General features: G+C 48.2%; 1 protein-coding gene across 1 annotated transcript in view; it reads right to left on the minus strand.

The window, feature by feature from the left end:
- The window catches only part of Ints3 (integrator complex subunit 3), a 44,893-nt gene that overhangs the window by 8,722 nt on the left and 25,009 nt on the right, over window positions 1–11,162 (minus strand). Inside the window, exons 7-19 of the mRNA XM_021195700.2 lie at window positions 10,564–10,693; window positions 9,088–9,185; window positions 6,305–6,496; window positions 4,599–4,686; window positions 4,073–4,152; window positions 3,421–3,512; window positions 2,981–3,087; window positions 2,190–2,309; window positions 1,726–1,855; window positions 1,303–1,357; window positions 966–1,069; window positions 464–508; window positions 161–280 (exon numbers count right to left, since the gene is read on the minus strand). Coding sequence (XP_021051359.2) covers window positions 161–280; window positions 464–508; window positions 966–1,069; window positions 1,303–1,357; window positions 1,726–1,855; window positions 2,190–2,309; window positions 2,981–3,087; window positions 3,421–3,512; window positions 4,073–4,152; window positions 4,599–4,686; window positions 6,305–6,496; window positions 9,088–9,185; window positions 10,564–10,693 — 1,361 coding nt within the window. The remainder of the gene's footprint in view (window positions 1–160; window positions 281–463; window positions 509–965; window positions 1,070–1,302; window positions 1,358–1,725; window positions 1,856–2,189; window positions 2,310–2,980; window positions 3,088–3,420; window positions 3,513–4,072; window positions 4,153–4,598; window positions 4,687–6,304; window positions 6,497–9,087; window positions 9,186–10,563; window positions 10,694–11,162) is intronic.

An 11,162-nucleotide genomic window follows, 5' to 3' on the forward strand; every position in this document is an offset into this window, starting at 1 on the left:
ATATGGTCCCTGGGTTTAACCCTCAGCACCAAAACATACAAACCAAAGATAGTGCTGCTGCAGATAGCCAAGAAGGGAGGGGGTTGGTGTGCATGTGTGTGAGAGAGGCTGGCTCTTTGGAGTGCCCCAACTCCATGCAGAAGATAGAGATCGCACTCACCTTGCCCTCAGGTAGTAGAGCAGGTGGTAGCCGATCTTGGGTTGCTTTTGATACAGCTCGGAGAGAAGGTCCAGAAGCAGCGAGAAGCTGCTGTTGTCCTCCTGCATCTGGCACAGGTTCCTAGAGGGGACAGAAGGGTGTCACCTAGCACAGGCTCTCCTAAGGTACGAATAGGACCAAAGAGTGTCTACCCACTGAATACCTTTTCTTCCCTAGAGAAGCCCCAGAGCCCAGGACCAGGGTATTTGTGCACTGTCAGGGACGATGGAAGGAAGGCAGACAGCTCTTCAGCGAAGTGCTTACCTAAATATTAGGTACAGAGGTTTCCCTACCGACTCCTCCAGGGACCTAGAAGAGGAAGGCCGCACGTGAGCATCTACATGAAGGGAGAGCACCTACAGGCAGGGAACGGAAGATCTGACATCTAGCCTACTCCTTTCCTACCAAAGGCAAACTTCCTGCTGCTAGTGCTTTGTCACAGAAAAACAGGTTCCCAACATAGACACGAAATCTGAGGATGGTATCTCACTGAGGATGAGACTCCTGACTGGCAGAGTCTAGGCTAGGGACCAGTCCCCCCAGAAGCAGCAGAGCTTGGGGACAGTGGCCTGGCAGCACTCATGGACAAACAGGGCAGGCATGCTGGTCTACTGCCCAGCACTCTCAGGCTCCATTAGTATTTGTAAGTATGGAAACACCAAGTAATGGGGATTTTTCTCAAGTCTACAGTAAGGTGTGCTTGGGACTGGGGCTGGAAGAGCACACTCTAGCTTCTGAGGCCCTGGGTACCAGAGATGAGCCTTACTCTTCAGTGACCTCTTCAGGCAACACCTCCCCTCGAAAGTGGGCCTTGAAGAGCTCCTGTAGGCAGGAAGCCAGGACAGATAGTTGCTCCGAGTCAAAGTCTTCCTGGGTGACAAGAGGGAGAAGAGACATCATGATTCAAACCCCACCTGCCCAAAACCTCTGCTGGGCCCACCCGTGTCTACCTCCCAGAGCAGGTCACTCATGTTCCCTGCCTCAGAAGGGGTCCATCTGGGGAAGGGAAGGTGGGAGCTTAATTCCCAGTGAGGCCCGCCTGAGGAGTTGTAATCTGGGAAGGCTGGTACCGTTTTGTCCCTAAGGACTGAGTTCCCTCTTACCTCTAGGACCTGATCCACAATTTCCTGCATAACCTCACACTGGGCCTCTGTATCACTACAGCATAAATGTGAGAGAAAATTAGTAACAGCAGGGTTAAGACACACCCCACGGTGTACACATGCACATGCTCCCAGCTCAGAGGGGAGACTTCTGGACAGTATATGCTGCTCTGTGGGCAGAGGCCCAAAAAGGGGAAAATCCCTACTTGCCCTGCTCCAGGCTCCAGAATACAGGGAGTGGGGCTCCAAGGTGTTAGGGAACGGGACTACCCTATTCCCAGCCTATGATCCCCGACATGAGCCAAAGACATTTCCCAGGAAGCATCAACTTCCCCTCCGCGCCCCACCACCCACCCATACCATCTAGGTAGTAGGAAGCGCCTAGACTCGGCCTCCTAGGGTGGGAGCATGGTTTGTTCCCACCTTCCCTTCTGTAGCTGTAGCACTTTGTCCCTCAGGGACTCGTCCAACTGATCAAGGTAAGGGGTGACATCAACCGGCTCCTCCACAACAGTCTCCTTGATGGGGTGGAAGCGAAACTCTCTCTTTTTCCCTGAGGATGGTTCATCAGACTTTAGTACCAGAGACAGCCCCCATGACTACCTGCTCCCTCCTCATAACTCTTGCAGTGAACCTGCCCTCCCAAGGTGTCGCAGCCCTGACTACGTGCATGTCCCAGCTCCTACCTACAAACGGGCAGGACCACTTTACCCTCCTGCCTTTACTGTCAAATGTTAATTCTGCACCACTGAGCCTCATTCAGTAATAAACAAACGTCACACTCATGGGCAAAAGAGGTGTGACAGAAAGACTGCAGGCAGGCAGGCTACCTGTGAGATAGGCCTCTTGGACTGCCACAACTCACACACTCCCAGTGTTAACCTTACCTTTGCTATTAAGATCCTCCTCATCATCACTGAAGGCTGCCTCTGCATTGTCATAGCAGCTCTCATCCTTATCTGATAGGTGGTTGTCCATTTCCATGGAAACAGGCTCTTCGATTTTGACTATGAGTAAAGAGAAAAAGACCCTGATAGCCTCCCGTGTTCCCCAGTGTACTCGATGCTTCTGGGAAGGAAACTAGTGGACAGGTAGGGGGATACAGAGTTGATGCCCTGAATGGTACACGGCTGGAAGGAAGGACAAACTTGCTTTCTCAATTTCCCTGTGACCCACCCAGAGGAAGGGGGGACAGCATAAGACAAGACTTTTTCATGTCAGCTCAGGATAAGTGATGATCGAGGGAGTCTTTTTCTGTTCTGAAATGGGTTTATGCATCTCAGGCTACCTACCCCTGGTCCTCTGATCTTCCTGCTTCCACCTATGTGCTAAGATTATAAATATGCATCACCATGCTCAGCTCTGGGGACATTTATTAGTGCTCTTTACTTTAAAACCAAGTTGGTAAGTAGTGCTTGGCTTAAACCCTTATTCTAAAACAAAAAATTATGGCAGCCAGTCTGGCAGTTGGCAGTCTGAAATCAGAAGCAAAGTGAACATGCAGAGCTCTGATGAAAGGCCTGGACTAACTAAGGACTGGGATGAGAGGCGACAGGCGAATGTCAGGGAGGCAAGCATCCCATGAAAGTCTTGCATCACTGAAAGATCACCAAGGGAAAAGTCAGAGAGCAACAGCAGTGAGTGAGAATTCAGTTCTGGTTTGTGAGGAGGTCCATACCTTCCACAGGAGGGGAGGGTGAGCTGCAGAACTCAGGAAACTTCTCTCGAAGCATGGACCGAAGCTCTTTATCCAATTTAGGGTTGTCAAACAGGGGAGCCAAGTGTCTAATAGAGAGCACACACGAAGGTCAACATCAGACATGATGCTCACTGCTCACTCAGCACAACTGTGCCACCTTCAGACCCTTCAGAGTGAACAGGGGGGCAGGAAGGCCTTTGAAGCCTATGGTAATATGACAGATGGCAAGTTAGAAATTCCTGTGTTGAGAGGACATGAGTCTTTCCGCCCATCAGTAGAAGGTGAAGCCAGCACCTTTTACAGCTGACAAGGGAAGGAGTCAGCATTGGCGTGGCTATCTGAATGATATCTCATCTAAAGTGGGTGGGACCTAATGAAAAATGGGAGAATCCCCTACCCCTAACACACAAATTCCTTACGCCAAGACTCGTTTCTCCACAATGTGGTTGAGGGAAGAAAAGACACCCTGCCGAACGTGGCCTTCCAATGGTGGGTAGAAGTTAGGAATGATCTGGAAGGGAAGAAGGAGAGGGAATAACTACAATGTTTTTGTTTTGTTTTTGTTTTGTTTTCGAGACAGGGTTTCTCTGTGTAGCCCTGGCTGTCCTGGAACTCACTCTAGACCAGGCTGGCCTCGAACTCAGAAATCCACCTGCCTCTGCCTCCCGAGTACTGGGATTAAAGGCGTGCGCCACCATGCCCGGCTAACTACAATGTTTTGCTGGACTAGAACTAAAAGCTGTTTTGGTTTTACTCAAGGGGGCTAAAAGTGAGTCAGTACAGCTCCAGAAAGGGCTGCTGCAATGTTCCCGATTACTCCAGGCTATGAAGACAGAATCCTTGGACTGGACCCAGTTGTTCCTCAAATACATTAGATTCTATCTTGAGTCATCATCATCTTGAAGTTAAGAAACCTTCTGGTAACAAGGGTCAGGTCCACGGGAGACAGTGTCTTCTAACTCAAGTACAGGACTACAGAGGAGCACCTTGGAAAGACCTAGTCACGGGGAGACTAATGGGGGACTCAACCCTGCTCATTCAGGACAGGGCAAACAGAGCCCTAGCACTTACTCGGCACATGAAGTCCAGGAGCGTGGCAGTGATGGCTGGGTGGGGCTTCATGGAGTGATGCATGACCAGGATAGCTGGTTCTAGAGAATGTGAAACAAAAATAAATGGTTCCCCAGCATCAGATACCATCCCTATGTCAGTGTCTGTGAAGCCCCTAGGAAGTTTTGGGTCTAGTCCCCCAACTCGAACCAAGCAGGAAATATTCCCCAACTGCACTCAGTCCTCACTCATCTCCCTTCCTGGACCAGGATTCAGCTTGGAGAAAAGGAGACAGGGCAGACTCCCTCTGCTTAGGCCCTCCCACTCAGAGGTCAAGGCTATAGGGAGAAACCAGCGGCCATTAGTTAACCTCATCAAAGCCACTTTCCTTCTAGGTCAAGGGAGAAGTGAATGGGAACAAGGGAATTGCTCCTAGATAAACCACCTCCACCCCACACTGCCCTGAGACTAATGACTGCTGTTACCAGGACTCACAACGGGGGCTTGGCGGATGGGAGGGTGGTGCTTACTGGTCCCAATCACATACCTATGTTCATAATGCTATCCTTGTCTGGGCTGAAGAACAGCCAGTCATAAAACAAAGCCAGCTTGGCATTGGAGGCAGCAACGTTGGACTGGAAAAGAGAAGGGGGAAGGGGCTAGTTTCATCAATCAGCTCCCATCTTTCCAGAGCCTAGGGTAGATCTCAGAGCCCACCTGGCCGGTCCATCTTTGAAATTCAGTTCCCAGTACAAGATGGAAGAACCCTGTCAGGGCAAGGAACACGTATGCCTATTATATGGAAACTGGCCTGGGTTTTTCCTGTGGCGAGCGTACACAAGCCTAATTCCCGCTAGGAGAACAGCGTGGCACACTGACAGACTGTGAGCTGAGGTGATGTTTACGGTAGCCTGCAGCTGTCTTTGCTGAACAAGCAGGGCACCTCCCTAGGGACCCCTAGGAATGACCTGCTGCCTGAGTCAGCACATTCCAGGGACACCATAAAATGGAGGAAGGGTGTGAGATGCTTAAGAACAGGGTCACTCTAGCACAGAAAGACATACTCTGGGAAGGAAATGGCTCCTTTCAAAATTCTCTGTATTTGGGGAAAGAAAGTACCCAGAGCTGCTACCAGAGGCTATGAAGTAAGCACCCAAGGCCGTGGCTCTCACCCTTCCCAACACTGTGACCCTCCAGTTCAGTTTCTCAGGTTGTGCTGACCTCCAATCATAAGATTTTCCACCTCATAAGTTTATAACTACTTCATAACTATAATCTTGCTATTATTATGAATTGTAATGTAAACATCTGATATGCAAGATATCTGATACGTGACCCCTATGGAAGGGTAATTCAATCCTCAGAAGGAGCCTGGAGATCATGGTGGTAAAGAGCTCTTGCAAAGGACTTACACCTTGTTTCAACACCAACATGGTAATTCACAACTGCCTATACTCTAGTTCTCTCTTCTAACCTCTGGACCTCCACCAACACAGACACACACCATACCACAGACACACACACTCAGGCATCCACACATACCATACCATAGACACACACACTCAGGCATCCACACATACCATACCACAGACACACACACTCAGGCATCNTCAGGCATCCACACATACCATACCATAGACACACACACTCAGGCATCCACACATACCATACCATAGACACACACACTCAGGCATCCACACATACCGTACCATAAACAGACAAAATAAACGAAGGATGAAAGCCCTGAATCTGAATAGGAAACAACAAGAGAATAACTACATATGGATTCTAGAAGCAAAGAGGAAAAACAGAGGGAGGCCTCAGAGACTCAGGGTCCCTTAGGGACTCAGGGAGTGACTCCTCAAGAACCCAGACTTTGAGCTGACATAGTGGTTGGTGCATACCTAACTGCAGATCTGAAGAGACGGGCTGGAGGGCTGTAGCTCAAGGCTAGCTGGAGCTATATAGTAAAGTCTTGTATCAACAACAGAAATCAAGGTTTGGAGGTGGAAGGCGAGGCTTGACAGTAAGGATAGTGATTAGCCTAGTCAAACCCAAGCAAGCCTAGATCAAGGACTCACTGTCCATTCCTAGAGACGGAGGGAGGGAGGGAGGGAGGGAGGGAGGGAGAAGAGCCTGAAAGGCCCACTAGCATTTAGGTGGCCTTGGAATGACGGGTGGAAGCAGCCCAGGAACATGCGACAAGAGGCACAGCTCACCACTCAGCAGTCTGCCCATGGCCAGGCCCCTTACCGTGCATGTTGTCAGGAGCCAGCCAATGATGGCCCACCGGGGCAAGATATCAGAACTCAGCACTTCGTTAGAGGGGTGGACTACCCCACAGATGTATCGAATGAGGTCACAGCGCAGAGACTGACTGTCAGGGGTTGAGAGGTACTGGCGCTGGAACCAGTCCTGGTATCGCTTTTGCTGGCCAAACCGCACCTGAGGGAGGAGGAGGTGGAAAGGAGGGTGGGAGGATGAACAGAGGAACCTGGAGGCCTGACCTGGATTCATGTCCTTCTGACAACTTCATTAATCTCCTTGGTTCTTGATGCCCTCTCCTTTTTGAGGGACATCATGGTGTTGACAGACTAGCCTGCCTTGCATCTCGGTGGTACGCTCACTCTTGCCACTAGCTTGGACCCACGCTGACCTCCAAAGGACTGCAGCCCATTTCTGGCTGCTTACTCTTGCACTTGTCACTGGTTCTTGGGCCAGAAGCATCATTTTTTTCCTTTTCTTGAGCAGAGAATGTTCCCGCAGAGCAAGAGCTAGGCCTGGTCATCACTCAGCACAGGCTGCTTGACACAGGACAACCCTAACAGGACTGTTAGCTAAGGCACAAACTCCAGACCAGGGAGCAAGAAGTCCTTTCCCAAACACACATCAAATGTTTACAAATAGCAACACTAGAGCCAGATATGGTGGCCAAAACAAAATCCCAGCACTTGAAAGCCAATGTAGAAAGATGGCCAACAGTTCAAAGATAACTGCACTACATTATAAGACCCTGCCTCAAACCAACCACACAACCAAACAGCAGCGCTAATGGAGGAGGGCCTGGTGTTCTCTTCTATTCCCCTCAGAAGACATCAAACTAGATCAGAAAGGTTAACAAGGTGCTTCCGGGAAGGCTGGGGTGCATTTTCTTTATTGATGATTGATGTGGGAGGGCCCAGCTCTCGATGGGTGGTGCCACCCTGGGCTGATGGTCCTAGGCATCATAGTAAGGCAGAGCAAGCCAGGAGAGCTAGCAAGTGGAAACCCTCCGTGGCCTGTACTTCAGCTCCTAGCTTCAGGTTGAGTTCCTCAGTGATGGGCTGTGGTAACTGAAGTGTAAGTGAAACGAACCCTTTCCTCTCCAAGTGGCTTTTGCTCATGGTGTTTTATCACAGCAAGAGAAACCCTAAGACAACATGTATGCACTCTAAACGTGGCCTTTTTAGACGCAATGTCGTTTGGTAGTCCAGGCTATCCTGGAACTTGAAATCCTTGGTGTCCTCATGCAGAGGCTGACACACCCCTTGTACTGGATAGCTTTGTGTCAACTTGACACAGCTGGAGTTATCACAGAGAAAGGAGCTTCAGTTGGGGAAATGCCTCCATGAGATCCAGCTGTGGGGCATTTTCTCAATTAGTGATCAAGGGGGGAGGTTCCCTTGTGGGTGGTGCCATCTCTGGGCTGGTAGTCTTGGGTTCTGTAAGATAGTGGACTAAGCAAGCCAGTAAAGAACATCCCTCCATGGCCTCTACATCAGCTCCTGCTTTCTGACCTGCTTGAGTTCCAGTCCTGCATCCTTTTGTGATCAACAGCAATATGGAAATGTAAGCTGAATAAACCCTTTCCTCCCCAACTTGCTTTTTGGTCATGATGTTTGTGCAGGAATAGAAACCCTGACTAAGACACCCCTCCTATAATTTGTTTTTTTTTTTTCTTTTCCTCTTTTTTTGGAGACAGTCTCGCTATGTAGCCCTAGTGAGGTTTGCATACATAAAGATCTGCCACCTCTGCTTCTCATGTACTGGATTAAAGTCCATGTCTCTGTGTCTAGTGGTTCTGTCTTCTTTACACACAGGGTCTCATACAGCCCAGGCTGTCCTTGGTTTGACAGCTGTCCTGTCCTTCACCAGCTTTCTTGTGCACAGACTATCTGCAGGTACCTCCACACCTCTATTTTTTTTTTTTTTTTTAATGTTTATGTGTTTTTTTGTTTTTGTTTCCTTGTTTGGACAAGGTTTCACTATGTATTTCTGGAGAACCTCAAATTTGTGGCAATCCTCCTGCCTCTGACTCTCAAGTGCTGGGATCATAGGTGTACGACACCACACCTGGTTACTAATTTCAACTATAACGTTGGCACATAGCTACAAGAGGCAGCAGGGTCTCGGAAATTCTGTGCTGTCTTGGGAATCTGAAGGCCAGTTACAGAGGAGGTGTCTACAAAGTCCACTGAACACAAATTCCACAAGCACCCTCAGAGAGGAAAACCACAGCCCTCAGACAGTTTTACCACAATGCAGCCATATTTGGTAAACAAAAGGGGGCTGGTGAGATGGCTCAGTGGGTCAGAGCACCCAACTGCTCTTCCGAAGGTCCGGAGTTCAAATCCCAGCAACCACATGGTGGCTCATAACCATCTGTAACAAGATCTGACNNCCTCTTCTGGAGTGTCTGAAGACAGCTACAGTGTACTTACATATAATAAATAAATAAATCTTAAAAAAAAAAAAAAAAAAAAGGCCTATAATGCAGACAGATTACCTGTGTACAATCACTAGTGTGGCTGCTTTTAAAAACAAAACTTCCAAAGAGCTAGAGTTCTGTCTTGCTTAATAGAAGTGCAACTACACTTCTAATTTTTCTTTTATTGCACTGTGCAATGTGTAAGCATAGACTGAACCAAGAAGAGCATCAGAAAGGTATCTATTTAGTCACTTTCGTGTAGGTCAGTAGTCAGCAATGACAAATCTGCACAGTGTTCCACTAACACCTGACACCTGTAACTCCTCCTCCTATGCACAGATGATCTCACCCGGGATGTCATGAAGAGGAGCTTCGTTTCCATGTCTGGGGTTAGACGACAGGCTAGAAATTTTCGGGATGTTCTTGACTGAAGTAGCTGTAGGATACCTGAGCCAAATGCAGAAGAGAAGTGTGAAGACCAGAGAAATGGAAGGCACAAGACAAAACTGGGCTAGGTGTGGTTTAACTCATGGGCCTATTCCAAGACAAGCCCTTGAGAAGGCCAGCAAAGGCATACAAGGTTGCCACCACTCACACCGACTACAGTGGTTTGTTTCCCTCTACTGGCCTCCTGGCCACCCACGATTTTATAGTTAGAAATAAGTGGGAAATTCAGGGGGAAATATGGTGAGTCCTAACCTGCCTTCTTGTTACTCAGAGTGACACTATGAGATCGTAGGGCCAATGTGATTGCGTGGCAAAGCCACAAACATTGCCACCAGAAAGACCTATATCCAAATCCTTTCTGTCATTTACTGTGTGGCCTTCAGCAAGTGTGACTTAATCTCTCTAAACCTCACTTTCCTGTATAGAAAGTGAACATTCATCTTAAGGGCTGTGCAGACGATTAAATGAGCTGGCACACACCCTCTGACAGAGCCAGTCAACCAGATACATGCTTAAGGTATTAGCAGGGTATCCCACAGTAGCACTGTCTGCTCTTTGTCCTCACTTCTCAGGCTCTAGACACACATTTGGGGGCGTCAGAAGAAAAGAAAAATGAAGCTACAGAGTTGCTGTTCAAAATACAAAAGGATTCTGGGTAAGTCAAAAGGACAAGAAAAACCCTGTCAGGAGAAAACATACAAGCACGCAAGAACACACCCTCTGGACTAAGAGGCCAGGGCCATTTCTTTTTCTTTTCCACAGCTCTAGAAATCAAACTGAGGACACTGTAGATGCTTTATCACTGAGCTACATCCTGGAGGCCATCCCTTTCAGGACTAAATGGACCCTCTGCTGACTCAGCCATGAGTGTGCCCTTTGACTCCCTATCTACCACAGTAAAGCTGGAGACTTGGCCATCCCCTTGACAAGGACCAGTAGGAAGGAGAAGACAACATCTTTCTGTCTCACGATTGTCCTTTAAGTGTCTTATTTTAATTTACTGCTGCATCTATGTGGACATACACATGTCACAGTGGATGTGTGGAGGTCAGAGCACAGCTTTGGGAATGAATTCTCCTTCTACCACATGGGTTCTATGGGTCCTGGTGATGGAGTTCAGGTCACCAGGCTTGGGGTCACATATTTTACTGAGCTATCTTGAGGCCTTGTCTGATTCTTTCTTTTTCAGGAGCAATGGCAGCTGAAACCAGCCATGTAGGCCCTAGCCAGAAACTACACCAACTGTTCTGAGTCTCTGCCATTCCCATGCCCAGATCTCAAGCTTTCCCTGACTATCAAAATCTCTCCTAGGCCAGCTCTGCCCCTTCAAGTCCAATCAAGACACACAAGGACAGGGCATACCCAGGTGCTCACTTACCTGTAAACTGAGGACTCAAAGCCTGAGGGTTATGGATGATATCTTTCCACAGTAGTTCAAATTCTGGTATCCTAGCAACATTCTGAAGTAATCTTACAAGGTCCCGGCCAATCATCAAACATTCCATGAACTGAATAGGAGGGAGATTGGAGAATGGGGAACAGGAGAAAGAATAAAAACATGTATTGCTCCCCTTCTGGAGGAAGGACAAAAGAATAGCATGTTCTATGGGGAACAAAAGAAAACGTCCTATGAAGGAACCCTAACATGATCTGTCTGGAGCAACGGACTGTTCAGGGAAGAGAGGTGGAGGCTGGGGACCATCACAAGGGCAGGGGTGCCTGGAAAGAGCCAGACCACACAGACTCTTAGACCATCAAGTCCCAACTGATTCTAAAAGTATGGGGCTGGGAAGGAGCAACCATATAGCCTACCCCAAAATTCATTCTGTTCATCAGAGACAATTTGTCATAAAAGAAATTATCTGTATCTGTTTGGTCTAAGCAATACTGATTAATGACATGTGCCTATACAATTATGTGAATGTATTTTGAATTTTTTATTTTTTTATTTTTTTAAAGATTTATTTATTTATTATA

This window comes from Mus pahari, chromosome 4 (genome assembly GCF_900095145.1).
Source record: "Mus pahari chromosome 4, PAHARI_EIJ_v1.1, whole genome shotgun sequence".
NCBI classification, from domain to species: domain Eukaryota; kingdom Metazoa; phylum Chordata; class Mammalia; order Rodentia; family Muridae; genus Mus; species Mus pahari.